Here is a 26,861-nt window from a genome sequence, read left to right as displayed (position 1 = left end):
ATATAAAAAATTGTAACTTGACATCTGTTTCTGTATAAATCTTTAATAGCATTTTAGTTTTCAGTTAGCTGGCTGAAGGTGACTTAGCTTTACAAGTGTCCCATGACTTACATAACACACAGAGAACACTACAGGCAATTTTACTACAGTCCAGATGACATAATTCCTAAAGTTCTAATCAGGTACAACACAGGTGAGAACATCATAATTCCTGGATGTAGAACACATTCATTGACAAAGATGAATAAGGGTTGAAGAGATCTAATTGGAAATCTAGAATACATATTGAAAGATCCGTAAGAGAAGTCATAATTGGAAATCTAATATTTTATTAAATGCACTAGGGAAAAATGACTAAAATGTAGTAAAACAATATACTCCCTCACAAAAACTAAAATTACTATTTCCCAAATTCATAATTCTGCAGGCATAACTTTTGAAATAGAGGTGGATTGTGAGCAGCTCTCATTATGCACATGTTTTACATAGTGTTTTGGGCAGAAGCCTCAAGTTATTTTTTCCCTGGAATATTAATGAGATCTCTAATCGTAGTTCTTATTCTATAGTTTATAAGTTGGAATATAATAGGGCAAACAATAAGCTTCGGTTGTTCTGACACTAAGAGCTAAAACTGGTATGGTTAAAGAATTTCAATAATTTAGAAATGCTAAATAAACACAAAATAGGATGCACTGAAGTCAGCTCTATTTCTGTATTCAATTTCCTTTGCAAAGAACCTAGAGGTACTTCTTTTTGGGGGCTCTGACCTGTGGGTTCCATTAATTGGAGTCTCATGGTCATAGATTTAATCATGTGATGATTTTCTTCTCTTTCCTAACCTTCGTCTGTGTTCTAAGATTTCATCTATGAGCCTAGGATAATAATGGATTCTGACTACAAGTCAAGCTATCCCTTAGCAAACAGAAACAATTACGCTTGATAATAAGGTTAAATAATTATTGCTAAGCTATGTGTTGGAGATTACAACAGAACTTTGAAATGGCTACAGTATGATTAGAATAAGAATGTGAGATAGCATGATCCTTATGAAATGAACTGGAAAGTGGCTGTGCTGCTGTGTTTATTATAAATGTATCAGGATGATGGTTCATTTATTTTAAACTAGTCCAAAGCATAAAGTAGGTGACAATTGGAACAATGCACTGGTTTGAACTGTAGACTTTGTGAATGGCAAAATAATCATCAATGGTAAGAGAAAAGAATTCCTTTATTTCACATTGTATCAGGTAAATTTTTTTTTTTTTACTTTTAGATACTTAAGCAGCCCTTTTTAAAATTAAATATGTGTATTCTAATCTTACAAACTATTATAAGAGTTGGTAGGCTATTTAAAAACAATACCAACCTATTATTGCTTGCAAGAAACCGGTTTTATATTTTTCGTGTAAGGGATCGATGTCTTTTACAGTGGGCTTTTAGGCACTGCACTTTTACTGTGAATATTTGAATAAAAAGGAGCTTACGTTTTCATAGATGAGGGGAAATTGCAATACCAAATGAGTTGGTTAAAAAATGGAATTATATACAATACCTAAGTTTGATAGGCTTAGTGTTGTTTTTTTTTTTTAACTTTTAAATATCTAAAAATAAGTTGTTCCTATTGGGGGGAAAAAAAAAACACCCATTGTACTAAAAACCACAATGTACTCCCTAAATATGCCATCATAGTGCCTAACTACGTGAAGAGTCTTAATGCATCTACAGCCCAGTACAGAATATGGAACACGGAGGTTTAAAATAAATGCTCTTTATCCTCCATGGAAGTTAGAACAAGTTACTCCATCATGCATTAAGACCTTCTCAGACAACCTTTGGAAGTCATTCAAAAATACATTTTTGTGTGTTCCAAGTGAACTGTTACTAATGCCTCCAACTTAGGGATCTGGCATTGTAGGTATACAGCCCCTTACACAAATTTTCATGGTTTACTAATTTATTTTTATTTTTACTTATTTATTTTTATTTATTTATTCTGGTTTACTAATTTTTAAAGCTCAACCCAAACCAGTGCTTTGGGGGACAACTATTTAGGGAATAATAAGGCGAATCCTTTCGGGAGTCGTTCCGTTCAGCTCTCTTATGAAAAGGAGAACCGTGCGAGGACTGCTACAGAACCGGTCAGAAATGCACAGGGAAAGACAAGTACTACACCTACTGAAGTTGGAATCAAAAGTGCAAAGGGGAAGGAAAAAGTCCTAACAGCCCGGGGAGCAGCTGCGCGGGACGGCGCCCAGCCTTCCGCGGGCCAAGTTTGCAGCGAGGTGAGCTGCGGGCGGGCTCGGCTGCAGCCGCGCGGCCGCGGGGCTCGGGGGCGGCGGGAGCCCCGGGGCGAGGCCCGCAGGGACCCGCCGCCCCCTCGCCCCGCGCGCCAGGCCGCGGGCTGGTCCCGGGAGTCCTAGAGGCTGCTGCGTGCCCTCCCCGCTCCCCGCTCCCTCCCTCCCTCCCCGCGGGCAGCGTCCGCCCCCCGCTGGCTCCCGGGCAGTGCTCAGACCCATTTCCTCTCCGGTCCTGATGCAGATGCGAACCCCGCGAGCCGACCTTTCGCCGTGCGCCCTCTCTGCCCTTCTCGCCAGGGCTCCCGCCGGCAGAGCCTCCGGGTGCGGTGCTGGGCACCTGGTCTGATCCACGCTCTCCCGCCCGGGGTGCGGGGGGGGGGGTGACGGTGCAAACCGCGAGCCTGCCAGCACGCTGTGCACTGCGGTTGGCTCGCTCCCTTCTTTGCATTTTGGTCCCTCCGTGGAGCAAAGGCGAGTGCGAAACGTGCGCCCGCGTCGGCGCACCCCCACCCCCACCCCCACCCCTCCCCATCCTCCTCCCCCGGGCCGCCCACCGCGCTGCGGGAGGCTCCCCGGGTCCTCGCCTGCGCTCCCCCGCCAGCCTCCCGCGCCGCCCCGGCTCGCCCCCGCCACCCGGGCTCCGCGGGGCTCGGCCTCGCGCGGCGCACAGCAGCAGCCCCCCCTCCGCGCCCCTGCAGCCCGGCTCGCGGAGGAGCCCCGGCGCTCCCCTCCCGGGCCGGCCCCTGCTGGGCATGCTCAGTGCGCCTCCGGGAGCCCGGCTCTCCCGCGGCCGGGATCGGTTCTCCGGGTTTTCGCGGCTGCCGAGGGGCGCGGAGGAGGGGGGAGGCTGGAGACAGTCGGAGCCTTGTTCCTCGCCCCCTCCCCGCCGCCGGCTGCGGCCGCCCGCACCGCAAGATGCGGGCCAATCAGGGCCCGGGGGCGGGGCCCGGGAGTCACGCCCTCCCTCCGGGCTTATTGAGAGTTCCACCAAGAAATTCAGTTCAGAGAGGAGAGGAGAGAGGAGAGGAGAGGAGAGGAGAGGGGCAGAGGGGAAGGGAGGCGGAGAGCGTGCGCGGCGGCAGGGAGCGCCTCGGTCCCCGAAGCACGGAACACATCACCCAGCAGGAATTTTTCAGGCGACTGTCATCCCGGAGAGCAGCCAGAGAATCGCCGCCACCCCAACTCTGACGTTTCCTGCAAGAAGTTAGGAGACTTGAGCAGTCCTGACACCGGAGGGGAATGGTATGCTTGACGCCGTGGAACATCCCCCAGAGCTGAAGAAGTGCCACTGGATGGTGTGTGTGCGCGTGTCTGTGCGTGTTAAATACCACAAGAGCCCGGACCCCGTGGGTACTAGAGACGAAATGTGGAGAGAATGACTAACGACAAATCTGTGAATTTGTTCTCCGGAGTTGCTAATTTGCCAGCCCGAAGCAACACATTTTACGAGGAGGAGACGTCTTGCTGCTTCTGATTTCTCCCCAAACTGGTGCTACCAGATGCATGGCTTTCTATGTGTTGGAACAAATCATCCCTAACTGCAGCATACCGGGAAAGGGGAAAGGTTGAGGCAACTAACGTAAGTGTAAAGTTTCGCATGCACAATTGTAAATTTTGTGTTTAGACATGTCCTCGGTGTGGACGAGGGGTGTTTGTAATTGGGCAGGCGGTTGGGGCACAGCTCACCTACTAGGCTGTATCTGCATCCCTACCTGCATCACTCTGCTGGAACTAATCGCGGGCATCAGCTACCGTGCAGCCTAATGCAGATAAGATTAGAGCCTGGGAACTGACCGGTTCTACTCAAGTAGGTAGCTGCCTGGAGGCTTGCACCCATCTAGATTGCAGTTAGGGGAGCATCTAAGCAGAAGCCTTTTTACCTGCGTTTAGTGGGTTGCAGTATTTACGTGTGGCAGATGTTACTAATATTATAACCGGGGATCAGGGTTAAGAAACTGCATTTTTTTTCCCCCTGTCTTTTACGCTCAGTAGAAAATATTGTGCTGTTACATGGAAATGTTAGCTGCGTTTCACTTACATCTCAACACTCTCTTCCACATCTAGGATAAGGAATCCTGTATTATACATTTTTAAAAGTTTCGTGTGTTTCTTAATCCAAATGGGGAGAATTTGGCAATATGGAGAAATGAGAGCAAGGTCTGGGCAGGAGATTTGAAGTCTTGGTAATTGTGCTTTTAGGCAATGAGGATATGTAGTGGCCGGTGACTATTGCTTCTGATGCTGCAGCAGCATGTCCGGATGCTTGTTTCCCAGTAAGATGGGATTAGAAGGCAGTTGAGGAACTGGGGGCAGAGAAAAAAGATAGTCTTTTTAGAAGGAAGAGATGACTCAGTGTAACAGAGAAGAAAACATCACATTTGACATGTGACAAAGCAATTAGCAGGAACCATAGCTAAATACTTAGTGTTTTTCACTTGTACCTAAAAAAACTAAGGGAGGTGGATTAGGAGCCAGGAGGCGGGTAAGACAGGGGGAGGGGAAGAAGAGAACAAGAATGCATGTTTTGAATTAAACAGTGTCCTGAAAAACAGTGTGGGTGAATACAGGTAAAAATAGCAGCTGTCCTTAATTCAGAAGTAGATTAATCTCATCTTCTCTGGGCAAATGCAACAAGCAGTGGATATTTAGTGTTTTCATCCACAGAGTTAACTTGCAAACAGTGGCAGAGCAAACTGCCATGTTTACTAATGTGCAGTGGAAAATGTGTTGTGATATTTCATGACTGTGTGTTTTTGTTTACTGAAGAATAATATTGTCTATACGATTGTGTTGACAGTGGCTGTCTCCAAATAAGCGATGAGATGTAATGCATCCTCCAGTCCATGCACGCTTCCTCTTGCAGTCCGTGCATCATTCCTCAGTGGAAACCTTTAAACCCTAAAATCCAGGAAAAGAAAATAAATACATTATCATGGACCTGAGGGATTTTTACCTGTTGGCTGCTCTGATTGCCTGTTTAAGGCTGGATTCCGCAATAGCTCAAGAACTTATTTACACTATTAGAGAGGAATTGCCTGAAAATGTGCCCATAGGAAACATACCAAAGGATCTGAACATTTCTCACATCAACGCTGCCACAGGGACCAGTGCCAGCCTTGTCTACAGACTGGTTTCTAAAGCTGGGGATGCCCCTCTGGTGAAAGTGTCCAGTAGCACTGGGGAAATTTTCACAACCTCCAACAGAATAGACAGAGAAAAACTCTGTGCTGGAGCCTCTTATGCTGAGGAGAATGAGTGTTTCTTTGAACTTGAGGTAGTGATCCTCCCCAATGATTTCTTCAGGCTGATCAAAATAAAAATAATTGTCAAGGATACCAATGATAATGCCCCCATGTTTCCATCTCCTGTCATCAATATTTCCATTCCAGAAAACACTTTGATCAACAGCCGCTTTCCAATTCCATCAGCAACAGATCCTGACACAGGCTTCAATGGTGTACAGCATTATGAATTGTTAAATGGGCAGAGTGTTTTTGGACTGGATATCGTGGAAACTCCGGAGGGAGAGAAGTGGCCACAATTGATTGTTCAGCAAAACTTGGACAGAGAACAGAAAGATACCTATGTGATGAAAATCAAAGTAGAGGATGGAGGCACTCCACAGAAATCCAGCACGGCCATACTGCAGGTCACAGTAAGTGATGTAAATGACAACAGGCCAGTGTTTAAAGAGGGTCAAGTGGAGGTGCATATCCCAGAGAATGCTCCTGTAGGCACCTCTGTGATTCAGCTCCACGCCACTGATGCAGATATAGGCAGTAATGCTGAAATCCGATACATTTTTGGTGCCCAGGTCGCCCCTGCAACCAAAAGACTCTTTGCTTTAAATAATACTACTGGGCTGATTACAGTTCAGAGGTCCTTAGATCGAGAGGAGACGGCCATTCACAAAGTGACAGTGCTGGCTAGTGATGGCAGCTCCACACCCGCTCGAGCAACGGTTACCATCAATGTCACTGATGTAAATGATAACCCTCCTAACATAGACCTCAGGTACATTATAAGTCCCATCAATGGCACGGTGTATTTATCTGAGAAAGATCCTGTCAATACAAAGATTGCCCTCATTACAGTTTCAGATAAGGACACAGATGTGAATGGCAAAGTGATCTGTTTTATTGAAAGAGAGGTCCCATTTCATTTGAAGGCAGTATACGACAACCAGTATTTGTTAGAGACCTCCTCTTTGTTGGACTATGAGGGCACCAAAGAATTCAGCTTTAAAATTGTTGCCTCTGATTCTGGGAAGCCCAGTTTAAATCAGACTGCCCTGGTAAGGGTTAAGCTTGAGGACGAAAATGACAACCCACCAATTTTCAACCAGCCTGTAATTGAGCTGTCAGTTTCTGAAAACAACCGACGTGGGTTATACTTAACAACTATTAGTGCCACAGATGAAGACAGTGGGAAAAATGCGGACATTGTTTATCAGCTTGGACCGAATGCCTCCTTCTTTGATCTGGACCGAAAGACAGGAGTTTTGACAGCCTCCAGAGTCTTTGACAGAGAAGAACAAGAACGGTTCATTTTTACAGTAACTGCCAGGGACAATGGGACCCCTCCCCTCCAAAGCCAAGCGGCTGTGATAGTTACTGTTCTGGATGAGAATGACAATAGCCCCAAGTTTACTCATAATCATTTTCAATTTTTTGTGTCTGAGAATCTGCCAAAGTATAGTACTGTGGGGGTAATCACAGTGACAGATGCAGATGCTGGAGAGAATAAAGCTGTGACTCTTTCCATTCTGAATGACAATGATAATTTTGTGTTGGATCCCTATTCTGGAGTCATAAAGTCAAATGTCTCGTTTGATAGAGAGCAGCAGAGTTCCTACACTTTTGATGTCAAAGCCACTGATGGAGGACAACCGCCCCGCTCTTCTACTGCAAAAGTAACCATCAATGTCATGGATGTCAATGACAATAGCCCAGTTGTCATTTCTCCACCTTCCAACACTTCTTTTAAGTTGGTGCCCCTCTCAGCCATTCCTGGCTCTGTGGTAGCAGAAGTTTTTGCGGTGGACATCGACACTGGGATGAACGCCGAACTTAAGTACACGATTGTGAGTGGGAACAACAAAGGCTTGTTTCGGATCGATCCAGTAACAGGTAACATCACCCTGGAAGAAAAACCGGCACCCACTGATGTGGGCTTGCACCGTTTGGTGGTCAACATAAGTGACCTGGGATACCCTAAGTCTTTGCACACACTCGTGCTTGTTTTTCTTTACGTTAATGACACTGCTGGGAATGCCTCCTATATCTATGACTTGATTCGCAGGACTATGGAGACCCCACTGGACAGGAACATAGGGGACAGTAGCCAACCCTATCAAAATGAGGACTATCTCACCATCATGATCGCCATCGTCGCAGGCGCCATGGTGGTCATAGTCGTGATCTTCGTGACCGTCCTGGTGCGCTGTCGCCATGCGTCAAGGTTCAAAGCAGCTCAGAGGAGCAAGCAAGGTGCTGAATGGATGTCCCCAAACCAGGAGAACAAACAAAACAAGAAAAAGAAAAGGAAGAAAAGAAAGTCTCCCAAGAGCTCTCTTTTGAACTTTGTTACAATCGAAGAGTCCAAACCTGATGATGCAGTTCACGAACCTATCAATGGGACAATAAGCCTGCCGGCTGAGCTGGAGGAGCAAAGTATAGGAAGATTTGACTGGGGCCCGGCCCCTCCAACAACCTTCAAGCCTAACAGCCCTGACCTGGCCAAGCACTACAAATCTGCTTCTCCACAGCCTGCTTTTCATCTTAAACCAGACACTCCAGTTTCTGTGAAAAAGCATCATGTGATTCAGGAGCTCCCGTTGGACAACACCTTTGTCGGGGGTTGTGACACCCTTTCCAAACGCTCTTCCACTAGTTCAGATCACTTCAGTGCCTCAGAGTGCAGTTCCCAAGGAGGCTTCAAGACAAAGGGCCCCTTACACACCAGACAGGTAAACGAGCACTTTTACTGGTCTATAAGTACTGCATACAAGTGCCCAGTCAACCAGTATTAACGTGCCAGTGTGTCTGTTGTTTTGGTCTAACTTTAGCTTAGTTATAAAGAGGGAAAAAAAACTTGACCCCTTTTCTGTTCCTCTGGGGCTCAGTCAAGAATTTTTAGAACAGCTTTGAAATTTCTGAGTTCTGAGAATTATTTAACCTCCCAGTTTCCTTCAAATGGCAAAAGATGAAAAGAGGAAGTAATTCCAAAAATGTCCCAAGATAATGTTTGCTGAAGAAGAAAACCTGTCCTGATATGCCAAATTCTGCTCCGGGGGTTTCCAAATTGACTGCTTCAAGATTTTCACGTTACCTTTTGATCTAAAGAGTCACCTTCAAATCCCAAGTTTTAAATGACGTTTGAAGGTCTGACTGTAATTATTTTGGAGCTGTGGTTGCTAAAGGGGTTAATTTTTTTTTAGTCTCTAAACAAGATAGTAGATTATTAAATGTACATCAGCTGTGAAGCACATGATTGTCGATAGATTGCAACGAAGCCATATAGGAAGCCTTCTCTTTGATTTCAGATGATTTCATTGTAATACAGCAAATCGGGTATTGACTAGAAAGGTTGGCAAATTGTCCATAATGGCCAAATTACTCTTTCAAGAAAAAAAAAAATAGAAGGAATGCTTTCTCCCTGATATAACCAATTTATATAGAAAAGAATGAATCCATTGTAAATATTCTCCCATCTTAGTAATGCATAAGTGATCTGTCATAACTCATTTTAAACTGTGAAATATGCCATATGAAGAGGGATTAAGAGGCTGAGAAACTCATATTTCAACCAAATCCAGAATTAGTTTTTCTTAGGTCTAATAATTCCTTGTTAATAAAGATTTAAATGCAGCGCTGTCTAATTTATTTCACTGGTGCTTGTCTATTGCCATGAAATTTGAGTGTCAGTAATAGCCTGTAGATGGCACTAGGGTATCATGTCGCTTGTGCTGGCCAGGTGCCAATCCCGCAGTAGCAAGGAAGGGGGGGGCGGGGAGGGAAGGATCAAGCTGGTACTACAACCAAAGATACCTTTTATTTAATGATAGTTGCTCTGGAGCAACTAGCATTTAAATTCATTTGCTTGCTCTTTTGCGATTAGCTCTCATCACACCAACTTTCTAGGATTTCATAACCCAAGTTCTATCCTTGTTGTTGGTATTGAGTCCACCTATGGTGATGGCCCATCTGAATTTGTTAGAAATAAGGAACATGTAGATTTCAGAAAACCAAGTCAAGCAAAATAAATTTGCAGAGTAGTTTTGACAGTTGTTGATTGGTATTTGAAAACTTGAGAGTTTTTCCTTTCTTATGTTGGGGGGGTAGCGGGAGGTAGAATGTTTTATTGAAACTCTATTTCCCTCCTACCTACCATCTTAATGTTTATTGCTCTGGAGTGACTTTAAGGTTTTGTGGCAATAGATACTTATAAAAATAATTTTGACAGTGGATCACATAGATATTCCCAGAACACTAAGCATAATGCCTGTGATTACTCGACTAAAATTTCTATTTTTTAAAGTAAAAGATTATTAGATACCTAGAGCATTTTAAAAGTACATATACTTAGGGCTAGAGTGCGCAGAATGAAAGGAATTTAAATAAGTCTGAATAGAAACTCTAGAGGAGAATGTGAGATTATTCGATAGAAGTTGTAGTTGGAAAGATGTATTTTTATGTTAAATTCCTCAGCTTTTCAAGAAAGGATGGTGTTTTAAAATTTAGGAAATTTCCGAGCTTAGTAAAGGTTTATAAAAGTTGGTAAATAGATAATCATGTTGAGTAATATGAAGCTAAGTGGATTTAAATATGAATTTGCTGTTAATGAAAAGAAAGAAAATGGCTTTTTAAATTTACCTGTAATGTGAAGGTCACTCACAATACACTGATATTTTATGATTTGATTTGCATAGAATCTTAAGAAAAGCGAACATGATTTAAACTTTTCACATAAAATCTGAAATTTGTCTTCCGAAAGGATATACTGACATTCTTCCGACATCTCTTTCTTTTCATGTAAATGTGGTGTGTGTTAGCATTGACGTACAGGCCCACTTTTTCTGACTTCGCAAAAGTTGAAACTATATGCAGTACAGTGACATAAATGTTAAGTGCATTTCAGCAAATTATGGAAAAGATATTTTGTTGAGGCTTAGTCATAAGAGTATTTGTATGATGTAATCTTTAAAATAGGATGCTGACTAATTCTCTAACTGGAACTAAAGTGCGTTTTAGACATTCCTTGAGACCATGTGTCACTGTGCAGTTCTCATTGTAGGCACTTTGATGTTCAGACATAGCTATAATTCACTATTATGATAAAGAGCTATTGAAATGGCTTTGCTTATACCTTTTAGAAGTTTTCATGCTGAGAAAGAAAAAGTGCCATGTTAGAGAAAAGGAATTTTGGAAGTAAGGAGAAGTGATGGTGATAGCAATAAGTACAATTTAAGTATAAAAGAGGCATATTTTCTATGAATGAGGAACACAAATTATATACTATCCTTTTAGTTTTCTTTTTTTAACTGAACCACATGAGCGTTATCTGAAGATGTTCTAGTTAAGCTAAAATAAAAATTCTTTTTTTAGCTCCTTCACTTCCACTCGTGGCTTTTATACAAAAATGTGCTCCCGAAGCTACACAATTTTGAAAAAGTAGGGTTTATTACAACAAAAAAGCTTTCAAAGGAATTTATAAACATATAATCTGTGAAGATTTTTAGTTGAGTGGGCACAGTGCTGTTAAGAGGAATACTTTTTCACTTAATGGTGCTAGGTGATGTGTGAATAAAATATAAGACTCTTGAGTAAAGCTTTACCAAATTTAAATATCATTAATTTGTATTGTCTGTACAATGAAAACATGAAGTCTGACTCTTGAACCATGAGTTTGCTTATAGTGCATTGGTTCTTATTTTGTCTTCTATTCACCTGCTGTTTTGCCTTGTGTGACCCCGCAAAGAACGTTGTAAACCACACTCCTCACCCACTTTGTTTCACTAAGCTTTCATTTTCCTCGAATATAGCAAATATGTCACTGGATTTTCTACCAGTTGTTTCACATGAATTTTTGGAAGTACCCTTAGCATTCACAGATTGAGTGAAATGTCCCTTTAAAAAAAAAAAAAAAAAGCAAGATCATATTTTGATATTTATTCACAAATAAGCAAAGTTCACTCTTACAGGATTAAGAGGATGACAACATAATTAATTCTGGTAAGGCTTTCAGTGATAAAGCTCATTGGTGTATTTTACTAAAAGGGAAATATATTCTTAATGGATATGATTTTTGTAATGTATGACATTAAGTTTTCACATGTTAAAGTGTCTCAGAATCACGTGGAGGGTTTCTTAAAACACGGGTTGTTGGACCCCACTCCCAGAGGTTCTGAGTCAGCGCCATTGGGTTAAACCCCCAGTGGCACTGAAAATCTACACTGCTGACAAGATCCTAGGCCATGTGGATGCTACTAGCCCAGGGACCATACTTTGAGAACCACTGCCTCAGCATATTGGAATCAGAAACCTCAGCTCCCTTCCCTATCAGATGATCATTTCCAGAGTACCTGTTTGTGTACAGTCCAGCTCTCGGCTCACTTATTGACAGCTGTTTTATTGTAGCTGGAGGGGCTTTACAGTAAGCTGTTTATTGCTATTTCCCAATCCGGTTGACAGCATTTGGGGAATTAATTTTCTTGGCCCCAGTGTGGTTTTTTGTGGGGGTATGAATGAAAATGTTTGTTGTTGTTGTTGTTGTTGTTGTTTTTTAAGTGACCTATTTACATTTGACAACTTCTTCCAGTAATAACACAATCTGTGAGTGTTGTACTAGAGTTTGGTTCTGGGTAAACAGTCATGTTTAATTTTCTAAATGAAATGCTTATTTTAGAGTTTAAACATCCTGACTTTCACTGTTCTCAACTGAGAGTATTGGCTCCTATATACATCTGTGTATATATTGAAGAAATTGTACATTGAAAACGTGTATGCATGCTATACTCAAGTATATACATATACTTGTGCTGTGTAAAGGGAGTTGCTCCTATTCCCAATCATTTAGAGATACTATGCTATATTTATGATTACTTTTCATTTTTGAGTAATCCCACTACAGCCACTAAAATGCTATGTCATGTAAAAGGCTCAAGACAGTCATAGAATTGCTATTTAGAAGAGTGAAAAAATGCAATTGAAAGTGAAGGGAGCAAATCTTAACTAATGTGAGGCTAGTAAAAAACTTGGGAGTTACTTTACTAAATTTTGCAGTGTATCATGACAGTTGAACACAGTGGCATGTGGAGAAAAATTGCTCCCCCCCAAAGCAAGTTATATTTAAAGTGCTGTCAGTTGTGATTTTTATTTCTACTCCTTCCCTTTGGCTAAGTGCCCTGTGATCATGAAGTCAGTTATGAGGCAAAGGATACCCAGACCCCTTGGACTGATTCAGGAATTTGAAATGAGGATGGCCCATCTATTCAAACTGGCCACCTTTCTTCTTGGGTTTGTGGGACAAATACTTGATTTTTTTTTTTTTTCAAATTGATACAGCTAAGTTATAAAATTCAAGGTGTAATTTTAGTATTCATTGCTAATAACCTTAAAGAGAGTAAAAATAAAAGTTGCCATCATATTAAGCATAGATGTGTCTTCTGATTACTGAATATGTGTTAACATAGAGAAAATAATTTCTGTAGTTAAAATATTACCTACTAAATTTTGCAATTATTTCTAAATATAGGAACACTAAACTGATGTTCCTTTAATTTCAAATGAGTCATCCTTATGGTGTCACAGAACAGGCGTTAGCATCATTAAAATTACTTTGCAAGTATTGTACTTGTAATAATGTGTTATATTCTTATGGTATATACATAGTCTTATTAAATATTTCAAGCTATAATGCATCTTCTCGTAATAGCACAAATTGAAATATATGTGAAATAATAAAATAGAATTTGGATTTAATGAAAAACCTCAAACCTAAAATCACATTTCCTTATAACTAATTGTGAATTAGTTTGACTCTTGAACTTTCATTTTTCATGTTGACATACATGAGATGTGTGTAAACTATGCCCCCCAAAATTGGCCTCAGAATTATTTTTCCTATTAGATTACATGACAGTACTGAGGTATGAAAATGAGACCTGTAAATTATTTTCTCAGAAGCTCTGTTTCCACAGTTTTATTTTGTTATTCAGATTTTTTTTTTATTTCTGATTGTGTTTTGGTTAGGTAGGAATGCAGAAATCCCCCAAATGCTAAAAACTACAGTGGTCATATTGGTCCAGAGGTAGCAGATCAAGTGTTCATAGGATCGAGGGCCATGTCAACTATCCTTCTCTTTTTCAGTACTTTCTCAGTTTGGCTGTGGCAGAGTCGAACTCTTAGCTTGCATACTGTTACAGACCAAAACAAAACTGAGTTTGATGGATTATTTACCACTTTCACTTAAAATCCCTGTGGTAAGCGTTCTCTGAATTTAGAGAATTCTAAATTCTAAACACAGAGGTGTTTTCTTGATGGATATCCTCTATTCAAACTAGTCTCCTGCTAATATTTTTTTTTCTCCTGCTAATATTAACAAACCAGTTAATATCTTATATAGTCGAGGTAGTTGGAAACTAAGAATTAGTTAACATGGATTTTTAAAGTTTGGCTTTTTTGAAAGCTGATTTGATGTTTAATATCTTTTCCAGAATTTTATATACCAGGGCCCTAAAGTTTGCGTGTTTTTTTTGTTGTTGTTGTTGTTGTTGTTGTTGTTGTTGTTTTGTTTTGTTTTTTAACTATGACTCTAATCACAGGACAGATGTTAGTGAGAATTTGAGAATGCAAATCAGCAAGGGGCTTACTCTGAAGTCTTCAGTATCTGGAGGCAGAGTAGTTCAATAACTAATGATGCTAAAGTGATAAATTCTTTGTAAGTTAGGATCCCTCAAATCTGCATCAGATCACAGAGGAAAATCTGAATGTAGAAAGGAGATCTCTCATGTAAAGACTCTGCTATTTAAGATTTCATCAGTTATTTCAGATAGCTGTTCAATCTGTCAAACATTTCATTTGGAAAGGAACACATGCTTTTTACCTTTGTTTGATACAAACCTATTGGGCTGTCAGTCATCAGAAACATAGAACAAGAAAGACATATTACTATGATTGACATTTTGGTTTTGATTTATATTCTTTTTTCCCTAAGCCAAGATTGATTAAAATGGAAATTCCTAAGTAAAACAACTACCCTTCCTTAACAGTGAAGAATGATGGCAGGAACAAGCTGGGAAAACAACCCATATTTAATCTCTCACTCATATTTTTGTCCTCTAGACAGTTTGTATCCTATAGACAAGAACGGTAGCAGAACTAGTAGACTGTTCCAAGCCGTAATATGACTTTAAGGCATTCAAAACTTGAAGTCATTCATTAGGGATGTGTTTTTACATACATATCCATTATTTAAATGGCATGTGAAAATATTTCCCCTGATCTTTAACAGTCTGATTGATTACAGCGCCATCAGCACATAACACTTTAAAATGATGGACTTGGAGCCACCTGTACTGCTGGGGGTGGCGAAGATATAAGCATGGTCTTTGAGGCATATTTGATTAATTCTTTCTAGTCGTTTTACGCTCATTATTCCGGAATTCCTTGAGAAAACAAGTGAAATTAACTTACCTTTTCTTAAAAGGAGTCTACCACAACCTCACCACTCATTAATTTATATAGATTTTTTAATTATATGGGCTGCAGGGAGATGGAAATTTGGTCTATTTGCCATGTTTGTATAATATCGTGTATTTTAACATTCCTCCACCGCTTGTCTTTCTATCTGACCATCTCTGCCTTTTAGTGTTGCACTGCCTGCGAATATCCAGTCTCTGGCCTTTTTCAGTCTGTTAGCAGTTGATTAAGAAATACTCTAATCCCTTCCAGGATATTGAGAAACTAATGGGTTGCAGAGTATTTGGGTCTTTAAGCTTCAATTGTAAATGCTATGAAGAATTGTCATTGAGCTGATATTTGCATATATCTCTCCCAGTGCTAGTTACTCTGCCTCCTTTTTTTGTCCTCCTAATCTTCAGCTTTCATTCTAAGAATATTTATTTTGGTCGGAAATAAGCATGCCAGTGATAGAAATTTGGGATTCACCTCCAAATGAATGCCATCACAGACAGGGAAGTTCTGGCACATTTTGCATAGATCTGTATGAACACAGTGAACCCTTCATAAGCTCTTAGATTGCAGGAAATCAGTGCTGAAAATTAAGTGGGGTTTTAAAGATTTGCAAAGTAGAGAGCTTTGTATAATGCCGGTATCGCAGGTGCCTATTAAATATGAAGTAAAGGCTTTGTAATACAACTAGCTAACACATTTCCCCTCCGCATTAGAGTGATTTATAGCCTGGGGAATTAGTCTTGCCTATTTTTTCCAAATGCAGAAACATTGGAAGTGTCTGAAAGAATAAAAATGCCAAACACATGCCTTAGAATAGACAGATTTGCCTTCTGATGGATCTAATGATGCCAAGTGGACGGTGCAGCCCTGCCCACACTTACCTTCAGCACTTTGGATGCCTGTGGTCTGGCTTTCAACTCTTCCTGAGAAGAAACCCTCAATTGTGTGTGCGTAGATTCTCCTCTACATGTAAATCAGATTAAAACCCTAGGTATCCTTAAAACTATAGCATTACCATAATGAAGAGGGCTGGCTACTAAGTGAGTGCTTTGATCCTCCTAGGAATTGATATGGAAACATTTCTCAGGCTGTATTTTTAGAATTCATCTTTGCTCCATTTGTAAATACTGTGTATCCATAGCACAGCATCTAGTTCCAGACATATGTGCATTTCAATACATTTACCTTCATGACAGTGCTCAGTAGAATGCCTTGCAGTTCTTTAATACTTAATGTCTTTGGCCCCGTTAGATATAAATCAGTGGAAATAGCCATGCATATTTTGAAATGATTTTACAAATCCTATATTTTTGCCTACCAGAAAGAGCGTATAATCCATGTGCAGTCCACAGTAGGTACAGTGGACTTGCTGAGAATCATCATAGATGATTGATTTTTAAAACAAAAACGTTTTTTGTGCAAGACAATAGCAACCGCAATTCAGTGAATGAGGTTTTTTTCCTCATTAAACAAACCTCAATATGGAAAAGAATGGAAACACAGAAGGATATAGAAAATGAAACCATATCTTTTATAGGAAGAAAATGTCTTCTGCTGACAGGAGTTCTGTAGTAGATGTTTTCTTTGGGAAAAAAAAAAAAAATACTGGTGTCTTTTGGATTCGGAGGATATAACCAGTCTGTGCCTCTGTGTGATAGGAGTTGCATGCTGAGGACTTTCAAATACACAGCTACATAGGATTCTGCAGGAAACTTTTTGTAGAAGGTGCAAGTGACAAATGGAGACAAAATGGAGTGAGTTCTGAGTTGTGAGTTGATGCCCTCCTGTGTCATATATTCATGTCATTGAACCAATTTTCACATTGGAAGCCTAGAATCACAATAGCCTTCCTTCTGTTTGTCAGCTGTGAACACACCTGCACTGGCGACTTTTCTTTGCTCCACTTCATGTCATTCACTAGGTGGATTATATTCATTTATGTTACTTAATATACACCTGCTTTCTTAAGTTTCTTGAGAGATTTTTAAATGACGCAGAATTTTTTCTGCACATCTATTCTGCATGTCTGTGTGTTTTGCTCAAGAACATCCGTAAAGTATCAAAACACCCACAATGTGTCCTTTCTTCCTAGAAATAGAAAATCTCGATCTTTTTTTCCTTTGCAATTTTTAAAATTGAGTTTTTCTTACTGATAACCATTTTCAAGGTGAAGAAGTAATGTTAAATTTAACTGTGTGGATTAATGTTCCAATGCATTCCTAATCTTCAAATTTCCAACATAAAAAAGATGTTAGAATTTTTATAAAAATAAATTCTCTTTTTTGCTGCAGAATTGAAATGAGTATCAAAATTACATTAAATTGTAGTAAAAACAGACACAGTCTTTAGGATATTTTAGTTTGACATGAGCTCATTCTTGGTCTTGACAGCAAAATCTTCTGCCAAGCAGTGACGGCAAAATATGTTGAATTCATTGATTGATTTTTAAACATGGTAATAATTAAGCAAAATCATTTTGACACCTCAAGTCTCTGTTTTAGACAATTAAATTCTGCTTTCGCTAAGGTTATTGACTTCTGGATGATACTGGAAGCAACGCTCCTCAGGGTTTAAACTATTCCTGTAGGACCATCTGTTATTGGCAAGGCTGTGCATCCACTCTAGCCAATGCAGTAGCAACCCCAGGCGTATATTCAGGATTGTTCAAAACACGGTCCTCGTTCCTCATGATCCTTCAGTCTCAAGTGGTAACTCAGTTAAGTCAAATACTGCTATATCATAATTTAAAGCTTAATAATTACAGTGCTGTAGGCAAGTTCCTTAAAGTAAGAGATGTATCTTATTTACCTTTCTATTTCCAAGACCAAATCTACAACGATGCCTAAGAGTGAACTTAGTAGGCATTCAGTAAATGTTGGCCTAACCGAGAGAGAGGAGCTGATATTGGCGTTGTACTTTCTGTGTGTATAGCAGTTGCACTGATTTAATCCCCATAACCGTATAAGGAAGATATTCCCTTCTCTCTCAGCTAATGTAGAAACTGAGATTCAGAAAATATGTTGGGCTTTTTTTTTTTTTCTTTTTCCAAGTCACATGGCTAAAGCCAATGGCTTTTATTTCCAGGCTGCAACCCTACCTTTACTCTGGTATTTCTTCCTTATATGTGGTGGCCTACTTTTACTTGTAAAACACTATTTTTAGGCTATATATGTTTGAAACATTTTCTTCATTAGGGACATATTTTTGTTGCAAAGGTTTGCAAACCATTTATATATATATTTTAAAACCATATTATAGGGCAACTCAGTGCACTCAAAATTATTCTTTACAAATTACCTCCTAGTAAACTAACTCTAGATTACATTAAAATGTGGTAAGTGTATGACACAGAGAAGTTCATCTGTATCCATTGCTGCTGTGACAGAGGCCAAAATGAATAAAATATATGTGGAGAGAGTGAATGTTTGACTTTAGCTGCCGTACATATTTTCCTCTATAACATCTGTGTCCTGATGACAAAAGCTCTAATTAGTTTAAAGAATATTTTGTGGCCGAGGAATCGCCATGCTCTGTAATCTAAGGAATTATGGTCTCTCTGGCACCCCTCTATTCATATTTCTGGAGGTCTAACTTAATTCAGTCCTATGGATGAGCTTGTATAGCTTGTCTTAGACTCTGTATTTTACCATTTTGATTTTTTAACATATATAGTACACCTTTGTATCTTTTATCACTGTCTTGACTTAATGATTTCTGCATGTACATCAGAGGGAAGCAGAAAATTAGAAAACTGCCAAACTACTGATTCTAATGGAAATAGTTTCCTGTCACATAATCAGATATCTCCAATTTCCATCTTCTCCCTCATTTCTTCCACACCACTATGTCTGCCCATCATAATACCTTTTTAAAAAATATATATTGAGATATAATGGAAAACAAAAGGATGAACTAAAAAAACAGAATCAGATTCCTTTTTTAAGATTTTATTTATTTGAGAGAGAGAGAGCATGAGCGGGGGAAGGGATAAAGGGATAAAGAATCTGAAGCAGACTCTGTACTGAGTGGAGAGCCCAATGCTGGGCTCCATCTCACCCACCACAAGATCGTGACCTGAGCCAAAACCAAGAGTGGATGTTTAACTGACTGAGCCACCCAGAACGTCCCAGATTCCTTTTCTTCTAAGCTTTCTCATCAGAAATTTTGACTTGAATCTTTAAATACCTAGATTATTGAATAATTACCTCTAAACTTAGTGATCAATAGATTTACTTTGTTACCTGCTTGATAGGGACAGGTGATTTAGAAGTAAGAAAAAAAGTTGTTACATTAAAGTTCCCTTAATAATCTTTTGAGTCAGCCAGACATCACCTTAGAATCACGTATGAATTCTATAAAAAGAAGCAAAATAATAATTGAATAGTGATTAGAGCAGTGTCTAGCTACTATATTAATTTTAGAAAGATAAATTTGGTGTCTAAAAGAACGCACAGAATAGTTTCTCAAGACTCAAATGGGCCTTTGAGACTGTTTGGCCTATTTAATTCTTTTTCCAGCTAAAAAAACCGAGACCCAAGAAGTAATTTGATATTTGGAGTAGGAAAAATGACTCCATGAACTGCTACTAAAAACTGTGACATTGGGCATTTCATTTAAATATACCAGTCCTAGCTTTCCTTGTCTGTAAAATGAATGTGATCATGCCTAAGCCATAGGTTATCTTGAGATTAAGTGAATGGGTACGTGGACCCCTCTAAATGTTTGGCCTCCGGTAGGCAGACATTAAAAAAAAAACAAAAACAACAACAACAACAAAAAAACCTCACACAAAACAAAACCTATCTGCTCTTTTCTTTTTTTCTGTCCAAGGATATCAGCTTGCCACTGACAGAGGTGCTGATTTCACTTAATGCCTCTTCTCGTAGTTTTGTTCTTGGTGGTTTTTTGGAATCTGAGTTTTATATCTTTTTAATAAGTAAGTTATCTTTGTTAATCTACCTTTGGTTTAGAACACTTTTTGGAAGGCGGGCGGGGGGCGGTTATGTAGGATTTCTGAAAAGTTGATCTTGTAACAACAGCATCAGAATAGTGCCGACAGGATCTTCTGCTTTCTTTTGAATCTTAGTCCCTATTGTTTCCCATTTATATAATTGCTTTGTCTTTCATTTTGAGTGTTTCACCATTTTCTTTCGCATGTTGTATTTAAAATTATTCTGCTTTTAGCATTTGTTATTAATTTACTTCCCTGTTGATTACCCATTGGAGCTCCACCCGTCTGGGGATTTTCACCTTATACATCACTCCTATTACAAAACAACATATAAGAGAGTGAATCTGTTTCACAGTCAGTACTTAACACAGCTGGAGCCATTTGAAACCTGCTGGTTTTTGCTTCCAATTATTCCATAGACTAGAAAGCATCTCTGTTGAAGTAATGACATCCATGGTGTAATCAAACTAGTTAAAATGCCTTGGAGTATATGGATCATATTTCTGGGATTCATCATATGTAAGCCAGAAGCATAAAAATCAATAGATTTTTTCCTTTCTTATTTTAAAGTAATATATATTCACTTATAAGCAAGTTTTTAATGTCTAAATATGCAGCCCTATATTGTTTGAAACTGTAGGTGACGTAATAACATAAATGGGATCCAACAAATGAAAATATAACACGATATGATAGCATCTGAAAAATACCTTTTTTAAATATCCTGGAGTCAGAATCATTGCCTTGTGTTAGACTAGCTGAAATCATCAAGATGAAGTTATTGATTTGGATTTGGAGCAGAATGTAGTGGGGATTTGTTACTAATTCAATTAACTTTATCAACTAAATAAGTAGATTTGGCCAATTTTTAGTTGCTTCATTGTGACTTGGTTGTAGAAATTAAAATTTTAACGTCTTACTGACCTTTACTATCTTCTCAGTGTGATAAAATTGTATTGGCTTTTTGGTTTAGTTCTAATTTTATATACAGACAGTGGCTAAGTAAGAAAAAAAGGACTTTAGAACAAAAACAATATGCAAACTTACTCCTTGTGCTTGGAAAATTTGAATCAAACATAAAACATAGCACATTGGCAGGATTTCCTTTAGAGTACTGATTGTTTTATGCTAAGATGTTCTATCTTACAGCAGTGGGATGGTGAGCAGAGCAGGGACATAGTATGGATGTTACCTTGAGTTATCAGACTTCAAGGAGTTGTAAAGATTATAGCATGGCATATACTAGATGTTCAATAAATTTTACTTAATCCCACCACCAGGGCAAACATGGAGATAATCAGACAAAATGAAGGTGTTAAATGCATTTTAAGTGGCAAGAATCAGACTCTAAAGATTTAGATTTATTGGGGTTTTTTTAGATTTATTGTTTTTTATAAAAAAAATATTTAGTCTTCTCATGGCATCAAGTACATATAAATGTATACTATATATACATAAATAGAAGTCAAGATGACCGCCATTTTATGTTGTCCATTTCAATGATAAACCTCTGTTAACTCTTAGAATAGAGAAGTGATTGTGCATCCCAGGAAGTATATGTAAATTACAGTTCAGATAATGACCAAACACTTATTTTATGAAGAGAATTATATTTTTTGTGCTGCAGTTCTCACATCTCTCCTTCTGTGAACAGAGTCCACTTGATCTTTTTCCTGTAGCTATGTGAGGGACCTTTCCAGGTTGAATTCCTATTTGGGCATAAGCTTTGCAAGTAGACAATTTCTAACCTTTATCACTAGACTACTACACCATGTTATATTTTCCTTAATGGATACTAAAACTTGTTCCAGAATTATATCCTACAGTTTTAAATGTGTATTTTTTTGAGAATTTTTTAAATCTTTTTAAAAAATACATAACTATGAATTTTTTCTGCCAAAGACCTGTAATAGGATCTACTGATATATGTATGTTAATATTTATTTTTCATTAATTCTGTTATTCAACAGACATCTATTGAGTCACTGCTGTGATCCAGAAACCATATGAGAGAGAAAGATTTTTAAGAAAATAAGACATTGCTTTTGCTTTAAAAGATTCCAGTGGGTTTTAAACACAATACTTTTTTTTTTCTTGGAATTCCCTTATTTAAAATATGAGTTCTCTCTGTTTTAAATTGATGTCATCATTTCTCTGAAATATATTTTTTGAAGTCTTTTTCTTAACTAGTGCCAGAGACTTGATCTTTCAGTAGGGTAATAAAATTCTAAGATCTATTACTCTAATTATAAGAATGCCACATTTAAATTTATCCTTTGGTTAATTTAGAGGGAAATACACTTTTTCATCCTTAAAATCACACGTCTTCTACAGGCAAAGGTGTTAATAAAATATAGTTGTGAGAAAACTTCATTTTTGTAACTATGAGATTAGCATATTTGCTATATTAAAAATCACTTTAAAAACATGGCACACATTGATAATATTGAATAATAACCTAAGTTGAAGAAGACAGTGTCCTCTACAAATGGAGTTCCACTTACACAGGGATCCCCCCCCCCTTTTTTTTTAGAGATCCCTTTTTAAAGGGTCATTTTGAATCATGATATTCTGCAAAACAGCCTTCACCCTTTGAAAAGATTTAAGCTTAAATGAAACCTAGATGTTAAACTCTTGCTAGAATAAATGTTTGGTTTAATTGGCTTTTACCTCCAGATGGTTATGAGTTGGGCAAGTCTATTTTCTTATGAATAGTTATCACAATATTTCAAGGAATTAATGCAATGAAATGATGTTGAAAAATTGAGACCTTCATTGTATATTTTGTTCTTAAATTGAGAAACAGTGATATCCTGAAGATTTGGTTTCCTTTAATCACAGAAGAGAATGTCATAAGTGAGCTTTATATTTCAGGCAAGACAGACTATAATATTTTTAACTTTAATCATTTCTAAAACACTAATTTACATATGGATGATGTTTATATGAGCAGGTCATTTCAAAATTCTGACATAGTATTCAAACAGAATTTTTTTTAGAAAAATGGTGCATTTAATGCCTCACCTGCACTTTCTTGTGCAGACCTTTTTTTAAGATAAATTTTTACTGCCAGAAAATGTACTATTTTAAATGCAGTTAGGCTTCAGTGATAACCATCAAGATGGTGCCTACCTCCAAAAAGATCTTTCCAACTGTTCTGTGGATACTTAGGCAACTATCTCTAAGTAATTACTCCAACCTAAATGAGCTACAAAATTGAAACCTTAGGAATGTGTACACCTTAGGAATAAAATGTGTTAATGGCACTTAAATATACTTAATAAAATAATTTGGGAAATGATAAATTTGTTGATATGACCAGGCACATAACTAATGTAATCCATTTTTCAATGTGAAAATATGGACAGTTTGTTAAGCTAATTTAGTACCAAGAAACAGTATACATTAAACTTAGTAAAATAGATACATATAAATAAGGATTGGTATGGAAATCACATGAATGTTACTCTGTTTGCAGTAGCTAGTTTCTACATATGATCGATCAGAAATGTGTCAATCTCATCATTACGGTAATTGTTAACTTGGTGTCTTTACATAGTTTTAATTTATTGTTTACTATGATTTTTGTGACTGTGCATTGCTGTACCAAAGAAAATGAACCAGTAGGGGTTATTAAAATAAATGGATTTTCCTATTTTTAAAACTTTGGTACTTCCTGCTTTCTAATTTTTGGCAACAATCCTATCTATTCAAAAACACTTATACTTTGCTGAAGTTTCACTTAGCATTTTGAGAATTACATTTTCTCATCTGAAAATTATATCATCAAATTCAGCCATTTGTTTTCATTTCTATTAAAAATTGAACTATGACTTTAATTAATACTTAGACATCCTCTTTGGCAGATTTCCTCATATCACCCAATATCTGTCTGGCCTACTTCTTTCTATCATTTGATATATGTTCAAACAGTGCAAATCAATGTTGACATTGACTCATGAAAAACAATTACAAAATAAACCCTATGGTTCAATCTCTCCTGACAATGAACAATTTGCAATATCCCCGTTGTTTGTTTGATCTCTGTTATCATTCTCTTGCCTTAATGTTGATAACAGAGCATTGCCTTTATCTTCTTTGAGGTCTCTGCCTGATTCATTTTCCCTTCTGAGCTAGAAAATTAACTTTTTTTCCTCCTGAATCAGAAAGCACAAAACAGAAGAACTCTAAAAATTTCAAACAGATTATTGGTGTTTATAATTTGATTAGAAAATTATCCAGTTAAAACAGGATGTAGTTACCCTACTTTGATCAATAATACTACTCTGAATTTTTTTCTGTAGTAAAGCATGAAGATGAATTTTAGTATTTTAACTTTTGTGAATATTAGAGATACATAGTTTTGGGGTAATGTGTAAATATAATTTTTGAAAAGTCAAACAGTGGCCATTTAGATTGACAGTGGTGTTTATTTTCAGGATACATCCTGGAAAAGTTAATAAACCTAATGCTTGTTGATTTTATTGGCAGCATGTTTATTCAAACACAAAATAGGGTTAAATAGAAGAAATAATGTAAATAATCAGAACTGTCAATCTATTGCTGAAGGAAAATCAAGTTTGGGATTAAAAAGATTGATTTGCAAATTAACTGAAGTGGCCCCCAAATATACCGCCTAAATGTCAGACAACAAGTGCTATTTGCTTACAGGAACATATACTGGAACTATGTTTTGCCACAACAGAGCAGCCTACCACATTCTCTCCAGAACAGTACAGAAAGGGGACCTTTCAGGATGGTTCTGAAACCTGAACAGTAGCATAGGAATGCTCATTCTAATATCTAATACCTCAATGATTTCTGAACCTCAAATTTGCTTCCATTTATCCTGACTTACTGCACTGTGCTCTGTCATCTTATAAAAACTTTAGGAAAGAACAGTTATATCAGTGTTTCTGCTGGAGGTATTACAAAAAGGCTATTTTTACACTGTAGGTGGATGTGTTTAGGAGTTGACAAAGATGGAGATGTAGTTCCAGAAATGCCACATGTTGGTCACAAGACACTTCTTTTTTGTTTGTTTTTCATATTAAGCAGCCTCATTCAACGCTCACATCTTGAATGTGTAACAGAGATGCCTTTCTTAGCCATATGGCTATGTGGACCTGATACTTAAATTTTTTTCTTCCACGAATATAAGGTCATTTGGAGGTAATTCAAAATAAAATCTCCAAACTATTTAATTTTACTAACCCAGGCAACAGCAAATTATAAAGACTCTAAAAGTAATATAAAGGAAAACAATAAGCCACATAGATTAAGTGTCAAATGAATATCCTGTGATTCTTCCCTAAGAGGCATCTTAGCTATTTTGAGCAGTAATTGATGGAATGAGATGTAAGCAGTCACTGGCAAGGTGAGAAGCTGGACAGGCCAAGTCTTAAAATCCTGTGAGTTTATGGAGCATTGTCAGTATGAGCCATTCTGGGGACAATACAGTGAATCACAGCTATATGATTAATCAAATCAGTCCTCTATTGTAAAAGTACAAAGAGAGTGATGCCCGTTAGCATCTGATTTGGAATTGGATACTTGTATATTAATGAATTTGTGTAGACTGTGCGTTCCAATGTTTTGCCTGGAAAAGAAATTCATTAGGAATCTGGACAAAAGCAACATTAGATAGCCACAATAGAGTTAGAGTAGCCTATACAGAGGAAAAGCTAACGTTAAGAAGAGTAAACTCATTAGTCCTAATAGTATGTTACTGAGGTTGAAACTAATTATTGAGTACTTTAACATGATTAGTCATTACTTTATTACTAAAAGATGTGAACATGCTCTAAGCATATATAAAAGTAACTGGCCAAAATAAACCATACTAATTTCAGCTAAATAGCAAACCGTTTCACAGGAGGAATGGGGGACATTTGGAGCTCTAAAGGAGAAGATCACAATATTCATTTTGGCACCATTATCTCTTTATTTCTGAAATATGTTGAAACTATATTTCCAACACCAGTAATGATAATAACCAACACTGACTTGAGTGTTCACTGTATGCCTGGCATTCTTCTCAACCCTTTCCGTGTATTAACTCCTTAAATGAGAACAGTGACCTTGTGAGTCAGGTACTATTATTAATATCCCTCTTTTATATCTGAGAATAAGTTAAATGATTTGCTTAAGGTCACAGTTCTTGTAGGTGGAGAGTAGTTCAGGACTTGAACTCTCCCAGTGTTCTACCAGAAGCTTTGCTCATAGTTGCTAGGCAATACTGCCTCTCAATTGAACTTTAAGTTGAAAAAATAAAATTGTGATGCATCACTGAGAGTCAGTTGTGCCAAAAATACATTCTTTGTGTGAAGGTAAAAAAGGACAAAGTGTAATGTGTTTTGTTTTTAATCCCTTTGTGTATACATTTTGCCACTGAGCACATGGCATGATGATGCGGCCGTACCTGAGGCATGTGTGGGTTTTTCTGGTTTCCCGTGAACCTTCACAGACAGTACAGAGGAAGAGTGGAAGAGTAGGAAAAGCGTTTATATCTTTTAGGCAGTAGGATTCTGAATACTTTTCACCAACAGTGGATTTTAGCAGTGAATTTAAAACATTCTGCTAATCTCAAAATAGAACCAAGAGTTTTTTGATTATCCTTTTTTAGACTACTCGTATCCGATAAGAAGGGATGTAGAAGAGGGGGAGGTCAAACTGTAAAACTATAGTGATAACAAAAAGATCTCTCTCTTCTGCTCTAGGCTAGAATGATGCTTTCTGGCTTTTTTTAAAAAACTATATTCCAGCCCGTGTTTCTGAATGGGTCAGAAGTACCCACCACCATCCACCTCTGCACAAACTTGCCAGCTAAGATCAGCATGGACCTTCTCCTATTTGTAGTGCACTGTGAGAACACAACCTCACGTCTCTTTAGAAACATGCATATAAGTATTGTTTATT

General features: G+C 38.2%; 1 protein-coding gene across 4 annotated transcripts in view; it reads left to right on the top strand.

Annotated features, from left to right (window-relative positions):
- Positions 1-3,289: 3,289 nt before the first annotated feature.
- Positions 3,290-26,861, top strand: part of PCDH9 (protocadherin 9) — an 894,356-nt gene continuing 870,784 nt past the window's right edge. For 3 of the 4 annotated variants that reach the window (XM_038569714.1, XM_038569713.1, XM_038569711.1), the window contains exons 1-2: positions 3,290-3,876; positions 5,095-8,265. In XM_038569714.1, the coding sequence (XP_038425642.1) occupies positions 5,230-8,265 (3,036 nt within the window). In that variant the 5' untranslated portion in view covers positions 3,290-3,876; positions 5,095-5,229. The remainder of the gene's footprint in view (positions 3,877-5,094; positions 8,266-26,861) is intronic. The other variant, XM_038569712.1, reaches the window with a different exon arrangement.

The sequence above is a fragment of the Canis lupus genome, chromosome 22 (genome assembly GCF_011100685.1).
Source record: "Canis lupus familiaris isolate Mischka breed German Shepherd chromosome 22, alternate assembly UU_Cfam_GSD_1.0, whole genome shotgun sequence".
NCBI lineage: Eukaryota > Metazoa > Chordata > Mammalia > Carnivora > Canidae > Canis > Canis lupus.
This window is presented reverse-complemented; position numbering and strand designations above follow the sequence as displayed.